Source organism: Dendrobium catenatum, unplaced genomic scaffold, assembly GCF_001605985.2.
Source record: "Dendrobium catenatum unplaced genomic scaffold, ASM160598v2 fragScaff_scaffold_1574, whole genome shotgun sequence".
In the NCBI taxonomy this organism is placed as follows: Eukaryota; Viridiplantae; Streptophyta; class Magnoliopsida; order Asparagales; family Orchidaceae; genus Dendrobium; species Dendrobium catenatum.
Genome location: NW_021320036.1, coordinates 1,517,481 through 1,539,009, shown reverse-complemented (window position 1 = coordinate 1,539,009; position 21,529 = coordinate 1,517,481). Strand labels below are relative to the sequence as shown.

At 39.7% G+C, this 21,529-nt stretch overlaps 1 protein-coding gene across 3 annotated transcripts in view; it reads left to right on the top strand.

The window, feature by feature from the left end:
- Positions 1-370: 370 nt before the first annotated feature.
- Positions 371-21,529, top strand: part of LOC110108183 (ubiquitin carboxyl-terminal hydrolase 12) — a 92,282-nt gene continuing 71,123 nt past the window's right edge. The window contains exons 1-10 of one of the 3 annotated variants that reach the window (XM_020838714.2): positions 371-542; positions 787-850; positions 997-1,135; positions 1,241-1,398; positions 2,532-2,797; positions 2,882-3,100; positions 3,171-3,279; positions 3,403-3,518; positions 5,169-5,267; positions 5,859-5,968. In XM_020838714.2, the coding sequence (XP_020694373.1) occupies positions 513-542; positions 787-850; positions 997-1,135; positions 1,241-1,398; positions 2,532-2,797; positions 2,882-3,100; positions 3,171-3,279; positions 3,403-3,518; positions 5,169-5,267; positions 5,859-5,968 (1,310 nt within the window). In that variant the 5' untranslated portion in view covers positions 371-512. Of the gene's footprint in view, positions 543-786; positions 851-987; positions 1,136-1,240; positions 1,399-2,531; positions 2,798-2,881; positions 3,101-3,170; positions 3,280-3,402; positions 3,519-5,168; positions 5,268-5,858; positions 5,969-21,529 lie in introns of all 3 variants that reach the window. The other 2 variants (XM_028700694.1, XM_020838713.2) reach the window with 2 other exon arrangements.

Here is a 21,529-nt window from a genome sequence, read left to right as displayed (position 1 = left end):
TATTTTTATAAAATTTTATTAAATTTTAACTATTATATCAAATGTATATTTAAAAAAAAATAAGAATTGAATATCACATAAATTTATAAAGATTGGAAGAAAGTAATTAAAATAAAAAAATATTTATTTAAATTATAAATTCAAATTATATTTTTTTATAAATTATTTTTATTATAAAAACTGGACTTTAGGATCAGTAAAAAATCTTATAACAAAATTCTCATAAAAATAGCCCCACTCTCTGCTCAACCTTACACGTGTATCTCTCGAAACAAATGTTCATTAACCAAGTCGACTGGTCTGGCGCTTTACTGAACGAAGTCTCAAAACTACCCTCAATATAAAAGGCCCATACTCCTACAACCTCATTCTTTTCAGTTTTCTCGGTGGCGTGACCGGTGTCCCTTCATTCGCTTCTCAGAACCCCTCGGCCCCTTCCTTCTCCGGCTAACCGCCTCCTCTACCACCTTCACAAGATCGGAATCTTCGCAGCCGCCTCTCCCATCTCATCCATGACTGTGGTGACTCCACCCCTCATTGACGTACTTATCTTAAACTCCTTTCGCCTTTCATCTCCTCATTAACATTCCACTCATTAGTTCGTTACACCCTGCGATCTCTTTCTTATCTCCTTAATCCCTCGTTCTCCATGCGCGTTGGGGATCCCGGTGAATCTGATTGATTGATATCCATTTCGTCCGTGCTTGGGTTTTAGGGCTTCGATTGGGTTATGGGCGTTGGGGTTTTACGGGATCTAAGTACTGAGTAGTCCTTGGTTTCTTGCAGAAAGAAGAAGAAGAGATGCTAGTTCCCCACTCAGAGTTCCCGGAAGCTCCCCAGCCCATGGAAGGTGAGTCGGAATTGCTGTCATGGGTAATTGAGCTCTTGATGGATCGGCATCATTGAAGTTGATGATTTTGTTGCTTAAGACGTTGTCCTTTGTTTTAATTTGGGTTATGCTGCTTGTCATTATTCTTCCGTTTTTAGTTGTTCCAGCGGAAGCTGCCAGCACTGCTGAGAATCAGCAGTTGGAGGACCCCCCGTCATCTCGATTCACGTGGACGATTGAGAATTTCTCAAGGTTAAGCGTTAAGAAACATTACTCCGAGACTTTCATTGTTGGTGGCTATAAATGGTATCTTCTTCTATTTGTATTTTGGCTTTATTCTTGTTGCTCTCACTGTTCGTTGCAGAGGAAAAAAATACTCTGATTTTTTTTTTGCATTGGTTATAATGATAGGAGAATTTTGATATTTCCAAAGGGAAACAATGTAGATCACCTGTCTATGTACCTGGATGTTGCTGATTCAGCTAATTTGCCATATGCGTGGAGTAGATATGCACAGTTTAGTCTTGCTGTGATCAATCAACCGAACATCAAGTATACTATAAGAAAAGGTATGCAAGGAGGTGGGGGGGAGGTTCAGATTTTTTTAAGCAGGTTTTTGAGTGGATTCCAGAAGGTTGCAGAAGAAGTATATTCTGTGTTCTCAAACATGCCAAACTTGAATCGTGCCCATTATCACCAATATGCGCTGCAATTTTTTGAATCAACTTGTTTTTTTGGGAGCAAGGCTGATAGAGTGGCGGATGACAACTAATTTAACATGTTGAACATTGAACCCCTATTGTTAAGCACTTGTTGGACATTTTCCCATTTGTTTGTTTGGATTAAACGTTGAAACTGAAATGCAAATGCATATATGCAAAAACAAATTGGTGGTGCACTATGCTTGTCCAGAGCTATCATCAGTTCACAATATTTCATTTTGATGGTACTAGAAGTGGCCCTGCATAGTAATAAGTGGGTGCAGTTTCTCAGCCAAAATTTCATTAAAGATCATTTTTATGGTCAAATTATTCCTGTTTTTACTTTGATTAACCTTTTAACAAAGAGGATTAAAACCACTCCACTACTCTAGCTACAACAATACTTCACCTTCCTCCGTGTAAATCCATAATCCCTGGAAACACTTTTATTTTTCTAGCTTTAATTTATAAAATATGATAAGGATGGTATCAAGTCGAGTAAGAGCCAGTTTGGTCCAACTTGAAAGTGAAAATATCAGTTTAAGGTTGACTCGAAATTAAATTCATTCAGGGTGGGGCCATCTAAACGAGTAGCCATATAAATGCAAGTTGAATCTGTTAAAAAATTAGTAATTTAGATGATTTCAAATAACATTTAAATGATGAAGACAAAGTACAAAGAGTGTACTTGCATATGGAATTAAATTAACCTTACTGTTGTAACTTTCTAGAAAAATTTATCACTATATTTAACTCATTTTATCCCTTACAACAATTAGCATTTGCTTGCCACGCTCAGGCCTCCCACCCTACGCACACATGTTTGCTCTGGCATGGGACAGCACTATGGTTTAGCGTTTACTTGATTTGTTATTATCTTTTGGCATTAACTGAGAAGTTATCATCTAAAGGCGTGCTTTTCTACTATCTCTCTGTAGATGAAATTGTCTTACTTTATATATTCAGCTATCATTGTCTTTGTGCCCATTTTTATATGGCAGATACTCAGCACCAATTCAATTCACGGGAAAGTGATTGGGGATTTACTTCATTTATGCCCCTTAGTGATCTATATGACCCACTTAGAGGCTATCTTGTAAATGATGTAGTGGTGGTTGAAGCTGAGGTTGTTGTTCGCAAAGTGGTTGATTATTGGACTTATGACTCAAAAAAGGAAACAGGTTACGTTGGTCTGAAGAATCAAGGTGCCACATGTTATATGAACTCTCTTCTCCAAACTTTGTACCATATTCCATATTTCAGAAAGGTACAATTCTGTATTTTACATTGATTTTGTTGTAAGTGATACCTATTCAACGGAAAAGAAACCACTTTAATACATGTTTCTTAGGCTGTGTACCATATGCCTACGACTGAGAATGATATTCCTTCCGGAAGCATCCCTTTGGCTCTTCAGAGTTTGTTTTATAAGCTTCAGTACAGTGATAGTAGTGTTGCTACGAAAGAGTTGACAAAATCATTTGGATGGGATACATATGATTCATTCATGCAGCATGATGTGCAAGAACTTAATAGGGTTCTTTGTGAGAAGCTGGAAGATAAGATGAAGGTTTGAGGTCAATAATGTACTTACATTTATCTTTGATTTTGGAAGTTGCATGCTAATTTGCATATTTTAGGGAACTGTTGTTGAGGGCACTATACAACAATTATTCGAAGGTCACCACATGAACTATATTGAGTGTATTAATGTCGATTACAAATCAAGGCGGAAAGAGTCATTCTATGGTAATTTTAATTGAGTTCATACATATATTTTGGAACTATAAAAACATTTGTGATTTTTGTTTTTGAACCGAATCATAATGTGATTATACTGTTTCATTAAATGCTGTTCTGAATCTTCTTTAGACCTTCAACTTGATGTCAAAGGCTGTCGTGATGTTTATGCTTCCTTTGATAAGTATGTTGAAGTTGAGCGTCTTGAAGGAGACAACAAGTATCAGGCAGAACAATATGGTTTACAGGTCAGTTACTTCTTTGCCATAAATTTCATCTCAGCCTTTATATAAACTTTTCTCTGTGAGGGATTTTTAGCTCAGAGGAAATTATCCTTTTCTAGAATTTCTAAACTGAAATATGTATTTTTTTTTTTGTGAAAGGCCCAATCAGAATTCCGTAGGCAACGATCATGCCATATAATTAACTTTTATGTGAAATTCACTTCCCATGCTGAAATTGTAATTCACGCGACTTTGAAATTGTTGTGGATGTTTGTGAGTTGTGCAAAATTCAATAACTGAAAAGGATGAAGAAGCCTAGTGATGGGGACATCAGAGCATGGAAAGTATATCAGAGGCGTGGCCGTCGATTTACGGCCACGATCGAGTCGATGTATTTTTGAGTCATTTCATGTATTTGTCTTTTATTATGTTATTTGGCTCTTATTATTTATGTTGTATTTGTTTTTCCGTTTTGCTCCTTACTTAAGGGAGGTCGTATGTAAGCCTTAAGGGCATTGTGGCCTTTTTTATTTTGAGTCCTTTTGTATGAGGCTATTTATAGCCCTCATGTTTCTCTTCTAAGGTTAATGATTGAATCATAAAATTTTTTTCCCTTGTTTGAGTTCTTATGAGAGCTTGAGAGATTGGAGCGAGGTCCCTTGGAGAGGGAATTTAGATCACCTACCAATCTTGAAGATGGCCGGGTTCGTAGTTCTTCTTCTTATCTATTTTCCCTTTCCCTTCATCACATAGCAGCTGGCCACCTAACCCCACCTCACCACCCAAGCCGCCGGCCTTCATAACCAACCTCAGTGGAGGATTACATCCAAACCGTGACAAAGGTTTTCCAATCTTCCTACTCGTATTTTCGTGGTTTAACTTTCTCTTGTAGTTTGATTTGATTCATGAAGGTCTTTTTCGCCTGTCTCTGCCAAGCTTAGTAATTGTAGGAATTGAGTTTAGCCTATATGCTTCTAATCTTATTGTTAGCATAGGGATTTTATTTGAAAGCTACTTAATTTGCATGTTATTGATATTCTACGTTATTTTGATAAATCAAGCATTTGACAAGCAGCTTAGCCTAAATGTAGGCACTCCTCTCTTGTTTTCTTTTGTCGTTTTGATCACTAAAAGTTTTAATCATAATTATTTTATTCAAGAGATCGTGCAAATTCTTATCACATTTAATTAAAACATTTTAGTCTTGCATCACCTTGATGTTTACAAATCAGTATATGACAGATTATAGGTTTATGCTGCGTTTTCTATATTGATTTTTTTGCCCTTTTTTCACTCTGAATAAAAACTAGTTCAGCTATAAACAAATAATGTGTAGTAATGATGAAATATTCAAAAGAACATGCTTGATGCACAAAATAGCTGGAAAATTTGTATGAAGTATAATTTTGTGTCTTTATGATCTCGAACCTTTGCTTAATATAGCAAACACAACATTTTCCCTATTGTTCATAACGTTGAAACATGCCCATTTTGAAATAAGATTAGCTATGACATAGTGAAGGTAACGAGTATACCTATATTTGTATTTGATGGAAAATAAAGCATGCTCATTGTGCTTATAATATTTATAGCCTTTGTGCTACTCTGCTTCATATATATTTCCACGTTTATCTTAATTACTTAATTTGTCAGCTGCCATCATATTAATTTCAGGATGCTAAGAAGGGTGTACTCTTTATCGACTTCCCTCCGGTTTTGCAACTCCAGCTAAAACGCTTTGAGTATGATTATATGAGGGATACAATGGTAAAGGTGTGTTTTTTGATAAGTGCTATTCTTCTTGATAATGTTTTTGCTTAGTTTTGTCAAATTTTCTGGTGTGTCTACGTTAAGATTTAATTAACTAAAAAATGCATCAGGGGACAGGATGATATATGCAGATGAACTTGCTTAAGATATTCCAATTGCTGAGCAATGGCTTTATTTCAGGCTCACATTAAAATAACTAATAAAAGGAATATACATCATCATCAAAATTCTTATCCAATTATTTCTGATCGGTTTAATGAATCATCATTCTCAATTTTATGAATATCATTCTCAATTATTCCTGTTGACTGGTGCTTGATGTTAAATCTAACTTGCATGTCTTTTTTGAACACTTATTTCCTTGTTAACTTTGGTACATTCCTTTTTTTTTTAATTCTCTCATGTTAGTTTAATCTATCCTTCATATTGATATGATCTTCAATCCTCTGTTATACATGGTTACCTTTCTTCAATAATGAATTCCAATATTTTTCATGTAATGTGGTATAGATTGTTGCATAGAGATATTTTGCTAAATTTTTTGTGATATATTATTGAACTCTTACTAGTTAATAAATTGATATTCTTATGCAGATAAATGATAGATATGAGTTCCCATTGCAGCTAGACCTTGATAGGGACGATGGAAAATACCTTTCTCCTGATGCTGATAGAAGTGTTCGCAACCTTTACACTCTGCACAGGTATGAATTGCCATTACAAAGTAATCTCTTGCTGATGTTATTTTTTCTCATTATTGAGCATATGTTGCACTGTATGGTCTGCAATCTAGTTATGCTTGGTGTTTGCATGATCTGTTTTGAGACCTATTAAATTCTTCCTCGGCTTTCTATAGACATTATTGTTACTTTTCGGCTTGGATATTAATATGTAAAAATTTATTTGGGCCTCAAGTTAAATGGATATAAACTAGTTTAGTTGAGTATTCTATGGTACAATATTCATATTCGAAACTTACTTCAATTTGTAAGAGAGGAGATTAACTGCATGCCATCTTTTTTCTTTCTCAATTAACAAAATTTAGAACCAACCATTAAAAATGTTACAAGATCTAACAGTTGCCGGGACTGATAGGAAATACTTGTATCCACAAGCAAACCTAACCAAAATCAAGTACCACAACAAGGAAAACTGCTGTTCACAGCAGTAAAACAGCCCGAAACAGTGGAAAACAGAGAGAAAACTTGTAGGAAAACCACTAGAGCGATTGTATTTCACTAGTAGATTCAAGAAAACAAGCAAAGATACAATTTCCTTTAATTCGAGAGGAAGGAATAACTCTCCAAATCTCCGGCAACGCCAAGAGCCCAAACTACAAACCCTAGATCTCAAAAATACATTCAAATTCAAGATAATCCCTAATTTCCCTCATTACTCCCTAATTAAAGCTAAATGAATGATACAAATTCCCTAAACACCCTTCCAATTCAAAAATTCCCTCCAAATGAATTGTTTAATGCATGCCTGGGCCCACCTCATCTTCCGCCCCTCCCTCTACTTGGTTACGCCCGACATTGGGCTGCCGGGTGTAGAACTGGACCGGTCCAGGCGTAACATTACTCCCCTCCCAAAGATTCTCCTTGTCCTCAAGGTGAAAGTACGGGAACTACTGCTTCACCATCTCATAGGGCTCCCAAGTGGCATCGTAGTCGGGGAGATCCTTCCATTTGATCAACACCTCTTTGTTTCCCTTTTTATCCAACCTTACCCCTTCCAGCTCCACGGGTTCCATGACCACCTCCAAATCCTCTGTCAATGATGTTGGTAATTCCACACTAGCTGCATGCTCTCCAAGTGCTCTTTTCAGCTGTGACATATGAAACATCGGGTGTATGGTAGCGAAGTAGGGTAACTTCAGACGATACGCCATTGCTCCAATCTTCCCCAAGATCTCATAGGGACCAAAGTACATCGAAGCCAACTTCTCGTTCCTCCTGTTAGCCACTGATTTTTGCATGTAGGGCCTTAGCTTCAAGTACACCTTCTCCCCTACTTCATATTGTATGTCTCTCCTGTGTGTATTTGCTGGCTTCTTCATGATTTGTTGTGCTCTTCTCAGATGTTTCTTCAATTCCTCCAACACAAGTCTCTTTCCTCTAGGTATTGTTCAACTGAAGAGATAGGTATACTTCCTCTCCCATAGTGCACTAGGTGTGGGGGTCCCTCCCATACAACACTTTGAACAAGGTCATCTGAGAAGCAGAATGGTATGAGGTGTTGTACCAGTACTTCGCCCATGGTAACCATTGAGCCCACTTCCATGGTGTTTCCGAAGCAAAACACCTCAAATATGTCTCCAAGCTCCGGTTTACCATCTCTGACACACCTCACACCTTGCCACCATATCCTCCACATCCTTATGCATCCCCTTCCAGTAGAGTTCAGTTGCTAACCTCTTGTATGTCTTCTGCACTCCTGAATGACCTCTAACTGCGCTGCCATGGAACTCCTGCAACAAGTGGGGAATATGTATGGAAGTTCGTGGCATCACAAACCTCCCGTGATAAGGATGGCTACTCTTGTCTTTCCTCATATCCTCCTTGATCTTTCCCAAATTTTCATCCAACCTGCTCTCTTCCTTGATGGCCCCCACCCCCCCTAGTCGGCTATCAAGGGTACAGACAGAGCTAACTCCTGGAGCTCCCCCACACATCTGGATAGGACGCCTTCTGTTTTATTTTTCAAACCAGGCCTGTACTGGATCTCGAAATCGTAGCCAAAAAGTTTGGATAGCCACCGCTGATGCTCCTCAGTCACCATCCTTTGATCCAAGAGGTACTTTAAACTTCTCTGATCAGTTCGGACAATGAACTGTCGACCCAAAAGATAGGGGTTCCACTTCTGAATGGCTAAGACAATCGCCATCAGCTCCCTCTCGTGCACTGACTTCAGTCTTGCTCTGGTTGATAGCACTTGACTGAAGTATGCTACAGGCCCGTGATTCTGCATCAACACTGCTCCCAACCCATATCCTGACGCATCGATCTCTACAACAAAGGCCTGGCTGAAATCTGGAAGGGCTAGAACAGGAATAGTGGTGATGGCTTTCTTGAACCTCTCGTAGGCTTGGATTGATGCATCTCCCCAGGAGAAGTTGTCTTTCTTCAATTGCTCAGTCAAGGGCCATGCAATGGTATCATACCCCTTCACGAACTTACTGTAATAGCCAGTCAATCCTAGGAAACCCCTCAACTCTCTTAGGTTCCTAGGTAGTGGCCATTTCTGCATTGCCTCAATTTTGGTTTGGTCCGCCGCCACTCCTTGGGAAACCACATGTCCCAAATATTCTACACTGGGCTGAGCAAAACTGCATTTCTTTAGGTTGGCTCTCAGCTGATGCTCATGTAGTACTTTTAAGGCCATCCTCAGTTGTTCCAAGTGCTCCTCCCCAATCTTGCTGTATACCAGAATGTCATCAAAGAAGATCAGGACAAACTTCTTGAGGTACTGCTTGAACACCTTGTTCATCAAGGACTGAAATGTAGCAGTAGTGTTGGTTAACCCAAAGGGCATTACCAGGAATTCATAATATCCTTCATGTGTCCTGAACGCTGTCTTTGGAACATCTGCCTCTCTCATTCTGATCTGGTGGTATCCGAATTTTAAGTCCTGCTTGGAAAACATCATTGCCCCATGCAGCTCGTCCAGCAGTTCATCAATCATCGGAATTGGGAACTTGTCTGGTACAGTGCCCTTTTTCAGACCCCTGTAATCCACACAAAATCTCCAACTCCCATCATTCTTCTTGACCAGGAGAACTGAACTAGAAAAAGGGCTGACGCTGGGTCTAATGATCCCTGCCTCCAGCATTTCCCGGATCAACTTCTAAATCTCATCTTTCTGAATCTATGGGTAACGGTAAGGGTGGACGCTGATCGGTGTCTCCCCTTCTTTCAAAGTAATTGCATGTTCCAACTCCCTCTGAGGAGGTAAACCTTGGGGAGGTTGAAAGACCTCGCTGAACTGGTGTATGAGCAGCTGCATTGTAGGTGGAACATTGCCTTCTTCCTTTAATCTGATAATCTGATCCCTTCCAGGTGGTGCAACTCCACTAAGTAGCCTCCTCTCTCCTCTTGAAGGGTTCTGATCAGGGATTTGAAAGAAACCCCTACCTTGATCAACTCGGCATCACCCTGGATCATCCTTCTTCTCCCCCCCCACCACCAGCTCCATCCTCAGTGTCCCCCAATTGATCTTGGTCTCCCCCAATGTTTGCAACCACTTCATCCCCATGATGACGTCAGTGCTCCCCAATTCCAAAGGAAGGAAGTCCTCCTTCACTTGGATTCTTTGAATCTTCAGCACAACCTCTCTACAAACTCCTCTACCCATTTTCACTTTTCCCGTGCCCATCATCACCCCATAGCCTCTGGTATCCACTAACTCCATTCCCAACAGCTCAACGATTTGTTTGGAAATGAAATTGTGGGTTGCCCCACTGTCAATCAACACCACCACCTCGCGGTCAGCTATCTCTCCTCTCACTTTTATAGTGTGACTCGGGGTGAATCCCACTACATAGTTTAGAGAGACTTCTGTCACATCCAGGTGTAGCTTCTCCTCCTCTTCTTCAGATCTGCTCCCACCTCCCTCCCTGTCTTCACAGACAAGGAGAACCTGAAGAGTTCGGTTCTTGCACCTATGCCCCGGCATGTATTTCTCATCACATCTGAAGCACAACCCCTTTGCTTTCTTATCATGCATCTCCTTCTCTGTCAGCTTTTTGAATTGTCCCTCATTCCCCCCTCCAGTTTTCTCCTTTGCTGCTTCCTTCAGACTTCCTGGCACTGCCCCTTTCGATGGTAATAAGGTAGTAGTCATCTTGCATGATCCCCCAGAATAGTTCCCTCAAGCACCCTAACTGCTGTTTGGATCTCCGGTTTTAGCCCCTTCATGAAGTTCCCTTCCAGGGCTGACTCTGAAATGTGATCCAATCTACTAGCCAAGTACTCGAACTTGTCCCGGTAGTTTGCCACGGTCCCCTCCTGAGTCAGAGCAAAGAATTGTTCGTAGAAGTCTCCTCCCACATGGGCTCGGAAACGCTTCAATAAGTAATCCTTGAACTTTCTCTAGCTCCGGATGGGCTCCCTCCTATCACGCCACTGATACCAGGCCAAGGTTTTTCCTTCCAAACACAATCTTGCCGCCGTCAGCTTTTCTTCCTTTGTCAACCCATTGACAGCGAAGTAACGCTCCACCTTGTAGATCCAACTATGGCCGTCTTCCCCCTCAAAGACGGGCATCTTCAGCTTCCTCACCCGTGGGTCTCCCCCATTTCCTCTGAATCCTCCATAACCTCCCATTCCTCGGAAAGGTGGCGCTCCCCAACTGTCACGATCTTCCCTCCGACGGTTATACCCGAACCCTTCATCATATTCCCCTCTTCTCCCTTCAAAATCAGCCACTCGGCGATGAAAATCATCCCTCCTCGCTCGGAAATCAGCATCCCTTCGGTCATTTCCTAGACTCATGTTCTCTCTAGAAAGTGGCTCTAGAGTTGGCATGTCGTCCTCTCCCTCATGGATCTCCACTTCCGGATTTCTCCTCCCCCTAAACGGGTTCGAATTCCCTCCTACGCCATGGCCTCCGGTGATCTCTCTTGCTTCCGATGTCGTTGGATTTGTCTTCATCTCAAGTAATTTTTTTTAGCATTTCTTCCATCACGGTGAACTTCCCCTCCAGCCTTTCATTGTTGGAGGTGATTTGATTTTGAAAATAGAAAAATCTTCCCTCCCAATCGGATTTCAATTGTCCGACTTCGCTTTCTAAGACTTCTACCTTCTTTCCGACCATCGTTCTTCCCCACGGATCTCTAGTAACTCACTTCCGGAAGCCAAAAGCTCGCTGAAAAATCAGGATTTCAGCCGCCTAAGGTCCCAAATCGATGCTCTGATACCAATTTCATAGGAAATACTTGTGTCCACAAGCAAACCTAACCAAAATCAAGTATCACAACAAGTAAAATTGCTGTTCACCACTGTAAAACAGCTAGAAACAGTGGAAAAAGAGAGAAAACTTGTAGGAAAACCACTAGAGCGATTCTATTTCACAAGTAGATTCAAAAAAATAAACAAAGATACAATTTCCTTCAATTCGAGAGGAAGGAATAACTCTCCAAATCTCCGACAACGCCAAGAGCCCAAACTACAAACCCTAAATCTCAAAAATACATTCAAATTCAAGATAATTCCTAATTCCCTCATTACTCCCTAATTAAAGATGAATGAATGATACAAATTCCCTAAACACCATTCTAATTCAAAAATTCCCTCCAAACGAATTGTTTAATGCATGCATGGGCAAACCTCATCTTCCACCCCTCCCTCTGCTTGGTTCCGCTCAACATTGGGCCGCCGGGTGTAGAATCGGACCGGTCTAACTGTGACTGGTCCAGGCGTAACAGGGACCTCCATCATAAAAAGAAAAATAAAATGCATTGAATTTGGATAACATAAAGCATAGCGAGTAACGTCTGTTCAAAAATTAGGAAGCATGTTGACATTTAGACACATGCTAAGTCCAAAATATCAAAATTGTTAGGGAAAATTTTAAGTTTAGCTTCGTCTTTAGTAAATATGAGAAGATGAAGTGAAGTAGAACTACATACATAGGCAAGTGCATTAACTTTGAAATTACACGCTTTGTGACGGAGCAATAATAGTTATTAAACTTCCTACGGATTAAACAATAGATGGAAAACAAGAAAGCAATGATTAGGCGTAGGAAATTGGTTACAAGATAAATTTGGTGCACAAAATAATCAAAGTAAATCCAACTTTGCTTAGCATGGGGGTTTCAAGAAATTCCTCGATTAACAATAAAACTAGTCACTATTAAGATCCTTCACACATACTCATCATAACGGCTAAGCGGAGAAGCTTTCATATAATGATGCCACGATCGAGAAGAAGTTAAAAGGAAAAAGGGTTGGAAGACAGTTCACCTTCGTCAAGTTTCTAATCTTGATGTGGAACTCCATCAAGTTTCTGAACTTGTGCTCCGATGTTCTTCAAGATCGGGGCGATGTTCATCTATGGTTTGCTTTGGAACAAACACTCCCTGTCGTCGTTAAAGGGTTACAATGCTCGAGGAGTTTGAATGTAGTTGTCAAGGGAGGAGGATCTATTTCTTCCTCCGTAGGTGAAATATCAAGCATATGAGAAGTATAGAGAAGGTGATGGGGCTAAGTGGGTGGCCCAAGCTAGGAGGGAAAGGGGAAATTGATTTTGGATTTTGTGATGTAGAATAATCATGTGAAGATGAGTTGCTTAAGGAAATTTGCATGCCTAATATTTCGAGAACAATATTAAATAAAACTTATACCGATTTAAACGCTAGGATAAAACAAGTTTAGGCTAAATCACATACGAAAGAGTTAAGATCGTAAAGCAGTAAATTAATCTAACATTGCATACATGGGTGGTTTTCAACGTGAATTCCTAAACTATCAATGAGATTAGACACTATGCAAGAATCACTCACTCAACTCTCTAGTTTTTCTAAGTTTTAGCGGGGAAGAATTAGCATGATCGTTGTGAATCAAAATATAACCACGATTGAAAAATAAACTAGGATGATAAAAGAATTGGAGGAAGAGTTTACCCCAAAGAAGAGGAGTTACGATGCTCCGGTGTGGTCGATTATGTGCTTGCGGAAGAGTGGACAGCAACTTCAAGATTGGAAGCCTTACGGATGGCGATCAGAGACCTTCTGGACAGCGGGAAAGCCATAGAAGGTCACCCAAAATGACTGGACAACAACTAAGGACGTCTAGACCGCAACAATGAAGACCGGGACAACATTTTGGCACTTGAGATACTTCTGGACAGTGACTGGAGATATTATGGGCAGTAATGGACCAATTCCGAATGAGAAGGACAGCAGTTTTCCAGGTTCAGAAGTTTGGGACAGCCACTAGAATCTTTCCAGAATTCTGGAATTAGTCCAGGACAACAGCTGAACTTTTCCTGGACAGCAATGGAGTTGTCTAGGATTTCTGGACAGCATGCATGTTGTGTCCAGGGATTTGGATAGAACTTTAGGAATGGGGGAAAACCATGGTGATGAGGCTTGGAGAAGGCAGCTAAGGCTGAGGGTGATTAGGTGTTTGATTGGAGAATTAATTTGGGGACAATTAATGGGGTGGGGCTACGAGGAGATTTCAGCTAGGAGAGAGAAGGGAGGAAAGAGTCTAGGTTCAATGTATGTGGGTCCGGGAAGAATTTAATGAGTGATTATCATTAAATCTGAATTTGATTTCAGATTTAATATAATGTAAAGGTTTCTTAATTTGAGTTTACTATTAGGGAAAGCTTTTGAAATTCAAATATAGATATTAATTCAAATGTTAATACTTTCCAAATTAGTAGTGGGATAAATTAGGAAAGTAATTAATGTAGATTTGAATTTTAAAATTTAAAATTCAAACGTAATTGGGTGGAGGGTCCGGCGGCTAGTGGAGGCTAGGGGAGGCCGGTGGTTGGGGAGGTAGTAAGGGGCCGGCGGCAAGGATTGGGAAGGGGATGTTTTGGTGGTGTGGAGGTGAAAAAGGGAAGGTGGTGTATGGGTGGCCGGTGGTTTTGGTTGGCTCGGTGATGGTTGCCGGAGGTGGAAGTAGGGAAATGAGAGGAATAAAGACAAAGGAATAAAATAACAAAGGTTACAAACCGAGAGTCCCGGAATCCACCGGCCGTTGACGGGTGATGCTTGGCCCTCTCCTAGGGTTTCCCTCCTCAAGAACTCACAAAGAGATCTAGTAAACAAAAGCTGGAATTTTCATTCATTGTCATCATTGCCCTCTCCAAGATAAGGGAAAAGGCTTAAATAGCCACATACAAGAAGGGAAATTAAAAGACACAATTGCCCCTAGGGCATACATAAGACAAAGCCCTCAAGTGAGGGTAGAAAGAGAAAAAGAACAAACAAATCTAATACATAAAATATATCAAAAAGAAATAGACACGATCGTAGACGTAGATCGTCGATGTCCTCATCATTCTCCCCAGGTGGGAGAGAACTCGACTCCGTCGAGTGGGTGTCTCAAGAACTCTCATGTATCTGGGTCGATCTGCTGTATCTTCTCGCGCTCTGACCATATATTCTCCAACTCTGATGTACCTCTCCACCTTATTAGATATGTTCTTCGTCCACCCTCATTTGTGAAAATAATGTCATCACTAGGAATCATGTCAACCTTCTCCGCTATAGGCATTTTGGGAATGTTTTTGGGAGTGGAGGTAGGCTTTATGGTTCTCACAAGGTGGAGTCACACAAGGTTTAATTTGAAGTGGATTTGGAGTTTAAACTCTGCAAGCATATCCACCACGTAAGCGTTGTCATTGATTTTATTGACTATTTTAACTAATCGCGCACTTCTAGCATGTACTTCCTTTACAGTTCCTTGTGGGAACCGCGCCGGACGAATCTGCACCATCATTGAATCACCAACCTCAAAAGTTTTAACTTGCCGTTTAAATTCAACATGAAGTCTGTAATTATTATCGTTTTGTTCAATTAGGCGTGCAATTTCCTTGAGTAGGTCATCGGATGTGATGTAAATGCGGCATGTGCTATGCGACTTTATATGTCTAAAATTCAAGACTCAACAAGATAAATAATATGGGAATGATGTGATGTAAGAGATTTGATATGCAAGATGAATGAAATGAAATGTGGACTTACACACAAATTTTAAACAGAGGAAAATTTTGGAAGACAACAGAGTACAAAAACACACACAACATACTAACTCACAAGCACACATATATAGGACTAAAGATTGACCAGTCACAAAAGGAGAGGATGTAAAATTTTCATGTTTAAGGGAACTAGTGTAGGAGGGGCAATGAAAACATCCTTCGCTAAAAGGGCATTTCTATAGGGAGTTTTAGCTAGGGTCACAGGTAGTCTCCTAGGGGCAACAAGGTAATCTAGCAAATGTATCCAACTAAGAGAGTGATGGTCCTTAACAGGGGAGGACAAGACTATAGAGGGCATGATGGAGAAATCAGGAATGTGATAAGACGATGGGTCCTGGCTCACAACTATAATGGGATGGCCTAAAGAGTCAACATCAGGTATGAGACTCAAGAAATGGGGTAGGGTATCCATAACAGAAGTGGGCATAATAGTTAGAGTGGTGACATGAAAGTATGGGCTAAGACTCTCTCTAACATTAAAGTCGGTACGAGGAGTGGTGAGATAAGTCAAATCAAGAAAAACACACTCTTTCAAATGCAAATCTAAAGGGGAAACTCCTAAAATTGACTCCAATAAAACACGAGGATGCTCAATTTTTAAAATAGGCTTAGAATTATTCAGATTCGAATTACTGTCTTCCGAATTCATATTAATAATCTCAGTAGGATCAAGTTCAGGGTCAATTACATCATAATCTTCTAAATTTATTTCCAAAGGGTTCAAGGTCATATCAGTTTCGTTCGAGATCAAATTAATATCCTTCATGCAGACCTTATCCAAAGGGATATCCTTGATGTGATTAGGATCAGGATGGGCTAAGGTATCAAGGTTTAAAGGTTCTAGCTCTCCTAAATCAGGATTTAAATCATGTAGGGAGTCTAATGTAATACTTCAGTCTCATCCTCAAAGAATTCTTCGTTATCAGTGATATCATTAGCATCCACGAAATGGATGCACTCAGTCTCAGGTTCAGGGAACCTGTTCTTTTTAATGCGTTTCTTTATTAAAATTACACTTGCAGGGTCAAGTATTGGGGAGGCTAAAGGTTGATTGGGATGGCTAGAAGTCGGACCAAGCGGGGAATCATATGGGATCGATCCAACAGAAGACCCAATAGAGGGTCGGCCATCAAGGCTAAGTGAAGACCTACAAGGTGGGGAAACAACCATGATGTTACTAAGGGATGGGCTCGACCACAGTGATGTCCACGGGTTGTCCCAAAAAAAGAGGCAGGGTGGTGTTCAAGGTGAAGGTCACTAGGTGTTGAGGTCACTCCCTGATTAGGTACATGAGTGGGAGTGGTATGGCGAACAGGTTTAGGGGTAACTGAATAGGTAGGGACTTGAGTAACTGCCACTTGGTAAGGACTAGAGTCACGATATCATATTGGAGTGTAACATGTGAGTAAGACTGTCTTTCACGTGTAGGGTTCTTGAGAGTGTAGTGCCCAAAAGTTTCATGAACAGGGGGTGACCTAATCTTAAAATCAAATGATTGACCACAAGTAGGGGAAATATATTTTACTCCAAGTTCTCGTCTCATATTTTTCCAATCTGAAGTAGTGTATTCGCCACGAGACTCTTTATGATCTTCCAACCTCATCCAAAATTGGCGAGCACTACCCTTCAAGTGAGACTCATCAATGCTAACCTGGTGGGACTTAGGGATATCATGTGATTCAAAATAGTCCTCTAATTGTGTAACCCATTCCCTAAAGTAGAAAGGATCCGAGGAACCATCAAAGGTGGGTAGACGGTAATGTGACTCTAAGTGAGGTTGTTGTGGCTTATGCTCAAGTCTAGGTTGATAAGCAGTGTGGGGCATCTTCCGGCTAGCATGATTGAACGAATGGGGCACGTACCTAGAGTGGGGAGAGTTATCATGTTTATCATTCATAGTTTTAGTTATAGAACCCACTAGTTTAACGAGGTCATCTAACTTCTTTTGAAATCCGATTGGGTCCATTGGAAAGTGTTAAGTGAAGCTTAATGAAGAGTGGGTGTAAGGGACATTATTTAGGCACTAAGTTAGGCTCACTTAAACTCACTAAAGGGTGCATAAATTGTTTGGACAGCAAGCTACACTAGTGGTTTAAGTAACCTAGTCACTTAGGAAGGTTGCTAAGGCTTGGACAGCACTAAGACACTAAATGAAATGCTCCTAATGCAACTAAATGGCGCAGATTTTGTGTGGACAACAAACCACAGTAGTTGGTGAAGATGCCTAGGTGTTTAGGATGGGTTTTGGGAAGTGGACATCACCTAAACACTAGGTTAGGGTCACCAAAAGTCCTCTAAAGGCTGCAGAAAATTTCTGGACAGCAAGCTATAATGATTGTTTAAGTAACCTAAACAACTAGGGATGTTATTGTGACAAGGACAACACTTAAACAATGAAATAGACTTACTTAAAGTGATGTAAACAGTGCAGGAATTTAATGGGCAGCAAGGAAAAACATTGAATTAAATTAATTAGGCAATGGTATGCATGCAAACGAGTTTTGGAAAGGTTAACTAGACTCCTAGGAACTTCTAGCACATGCAATACATGCTAACTATGCTCTGATACCAAGATGATGTAGAACAATCATGTGAAAATGAGTTGCTTAAGGAAATTTGCATGCATTATATTTCGTGAACAATATTAAATAAAACTTATGCCGATTTAAACGCTAGGATAAAACAATAAAACGATAAAACAAGTTTAGACTAAATCACATACGTAGGAGTTAAGATCGTAAAATAGTCAATTAATCTAACATTGCATACATGGGTGGTTTTCAACGTTAATTCCTAAACTAACAATGAGATTAGACACTATGCAAGAATCCCTCACTCAACTATCTAGTTCTTCTAAGCTTTAGCGGGGAAGAATTAGCATGATCGTTGTGAATCAAAATATAACCGTGATTGAGAAATAAACTAGGATGATAAGAGAATTGGAGGAAGAGTTTACCCCAAAGAAGAGGAGTTACGATGCTCCGGTGTGGTCGATTATGTGCTTGCGGAAGAGTGGACACCAACTTCAGGATTGGAAGCCTTACGGATGGCGATTGGAGACCTTCTGGACAGAGGGAAAGCCATAGAAGGTCACCCAAAATGACTGGACATCAACTAAGGACGTCTAGACTGCAACAATGAAGGCCGGGACAACATTTTGGCACTTGAGATACTTCTGGACAGTGACTGGGGATATTCTGGGCAGCAATGGACCTATTTCGAATGGGCAGGAGAGCATTTTTCCTGGTTCAGAAGTTCGGGACAGCCACTAGAATCTTTCCAGAATTTTGTAATTAGTCCAGGACAACAGCTGAACTTTTCCTGGACATCAATGGAGTTGTCTAGGATTTTTGGACAACATGCATGTTGTGTCCAGGGATTCGGACAAAACTTTAGGAATGGGGGAAAACCATGAGGACGGGGCTTGGAGAAGGCAGCTAAGGCTGAGGGAGATTAGGTGTTTGATTGGAGAATTAATCTAGGGACAATTAATGGGGTGGGTCTACGGGGAGATTTCAGCCAGGAGAGAGAAGGGAGGAAAGAGTCTAGGTTCAATGTATGTTGGTCCGGGAAGAATTTAATGAGTGATTATCATTAAATCTGAGATTGATTTCAGATTTAATATAATTTAAAGGTTTTCTAATTTGAGTTTACTATTAGTTAAAGCTTTTGAAATTCAAATATAGATTTGAATTCAAATGTTAATACTTTCCAAATTAGTAGTGGTATAAATTAGGAAAGTAATTAATATAGATTTGAATTTGGAAATTTAAAATTCAAACGTAATTGAGTGGAGGGTCCGGCGGCTAGTGGAGGCTAGGGGAGGCCGGTGGTGAGGGAACGTAGGGGAGGCCGGTGGTTGGGGAGGTGGTCAGGGGCCGATGGCAAGGATTGGGAGGAGGATGTTTTGGTGGTGTGGAGGTGAAAAAGGAAGGTGGTGTATGGGTGGCCGGTGGTTTTGGTTGGCTTGGCGATGGTGGCCGGAGGTGGAAGTAGGGAAAGGAGGGGAATAAAGACAAAGAAATAAAATAACAAAGGTTACAAACCGCGAGTCTTGAAATCCACCGGCGGCTGACGGGTGATGTTTGGCCCTCTCCTAGGGTTTCTCCTCCTTAAGAACTCACAAAGAGATATAGTAAACAAAAGCTGGAATTTTTATTCATTATCATCATTGCCCTCTCCAGGAGAAGGGAAAAGGCTTAAATAGCCACATACAAGAAGGGAAATAAAAAGACACAATTGCCCCTATGGCATATATAAGACAAAGCCCTCGAGTGAGGGTAGAAAGGAAAAAATAACAAACAAATCTAATACATAAAATATATCAAAAATAACTAGACACGATCGTAGCCGTAGATCGTCGATGTCCTCATCATTTTGTGTGTTGATTAAGGGAGGGAAATCAACTCCAAATTCTGAAATTTAATTCCAGCTTTAAAAGGGTGGAAGTGATTGGGAAAATTGAATTTCCCAAAAAAAGGGGGGGGCAATTAGATGGGGAATTGATGGATTGATTGGGGAGCTTTAATGGGCCTAATAATTAGATGAGAGAGAGAGAGGAGGGGGTGGCCAAGAGGTGAAGGGGAGGGGCCCACATGCTTTAATGAAGATTTGAGGGAAATAAGGGGCTTAAATGAGTTGTCAAGAGATTTTAATATAATTATCTCTCTAATTTAAATTCAAATTTAAAAGGCTTTGATTGGAGGAACTTTCCTGATATAACTCATCTTATTTAAAGAAGGAATTTCAAATTCAAATAAATTCAAATTTGAATTAATTGACCTTCCATGGGGAGGGGTGGGGGGACTTGGGGCCTAGGAGAAGAATGAGCAAGATAATGCGGTGGAGTCGAGCCACGAGCCCGGATGCTTCCTACGGCTGATGAGTATTACGTTGCCCTCACCTAGGGCCTTCAACTCTCAAAGAACTCTCAAGCTCTCAAAATACAAAGTGCAGAATTTTATTTTCATAATCATCATCCTCCAAAGAGGAGGGGTTATAAATTAGCCAAAATACAATAACAACTCTAAAGACGAAAGCGCCCCCATGGAGTTACATGAGCTTACTCTCTCAAGTGAGGGTAAAAATGAAAAAAAATGCATAAATAAATCAAATACAAATTATAACTCAAAAATAAAGTGGTCCAATCATGGTCGTAGATCTTTGGCCTCTTCTTTGATAAACTTTTCACAGTTGGATGTCCTCATCATGAAGAAAGATTTTTTTATTTTTATTTTTAATTAGTGTTATGATGCGAAAATACTTGCTCAAACCTTTTAGTTGTTAAACTAAATAACTTTATGATATAATCTTGAGATTGGGTCGAGCTTGAACTATCAACATCTCCACTTTAGAGCACTCAAATGTAGCATTGGTGAACGCAATTATAATTTTTCAAGGAGAAGAAATAATGTCTAACAGAAGGACCCTCACTTGGTTGACATCTATCTAACATAGGCATAACTCTTGAGGTTGCAAAAGTCCCAACATCCAAAATATTATTGATATCAGGGATGCAGTAGAGGCAAAATGATTATCCAACAAACCATGAATGACAAGTGAAGGCACTAACTCAAAAGATGAATCTAAAGTAACATCTAGAGCATGAGAATCACCCAAGGGGCCAAGGCATAGTGAGTATCATTGCCACGACCTAGCCTGACATAACCCATATTACAACAATAGGTTACATAAGATTGAGTGTGTTATGAAAGTATCCAAGATCCATTTGAAATGAATTTCTTATATTATCTTAGTTACACAACATAGAGCTACTAAATTATCAAAATATAATAATAATACTTAAATTATCATATATATATATATATATATAATCATTATGCTCTAATATATTTTCAACAAACTGCATTTACCTCGTGATTATAAAATAAATCTATAAATAACGAAAGTGTACCCATATCAACAGAGTAACAACCTTACTACATTGAAGCCTTACCTTTTTTTTTTGAAAATATATAAATGTGATAGTAGTGAGCAAATAACTTAGTAGATTATAGTAAAACTATAACTATATTAAGTATACAAAAGATAAAAAACAAGTTGTATGACAATATCCATTATATCAATAACAATAAACATGTGCTTATTAAATAAATCTCTACACTAGTACTCAAGTGCAAATATTGTATATAGAATGCAAATCATGATTAAAGTAAATCATCTTAGTGTTATATATTGTTTTAGGTATCGTGCAATATTAAAAATATTCTATGCAATTCATATTATTATATATAATGTGATAAGAGGTATCTACCACCACGCATATACTTTGTAAAATAAGTGTTTTGGCTAATCATTCTATATTATGTGATGTTTTTCTTAATATCAATCAAATTATGTTAGGTACAATATCATGTCAAGTCATATAAGTGAGAATAGTTAGGTGAGTTAACGCGACACTTAAGCCAAATCATGCCATAGCCTTATATCTCCCATTCTATATCGGGTTGACACCACTAACCCAAATTTAAAGGAAAACTCAATGACTAACTCTCTTGCACAGGACATCATTTCTCCTCCAACTTG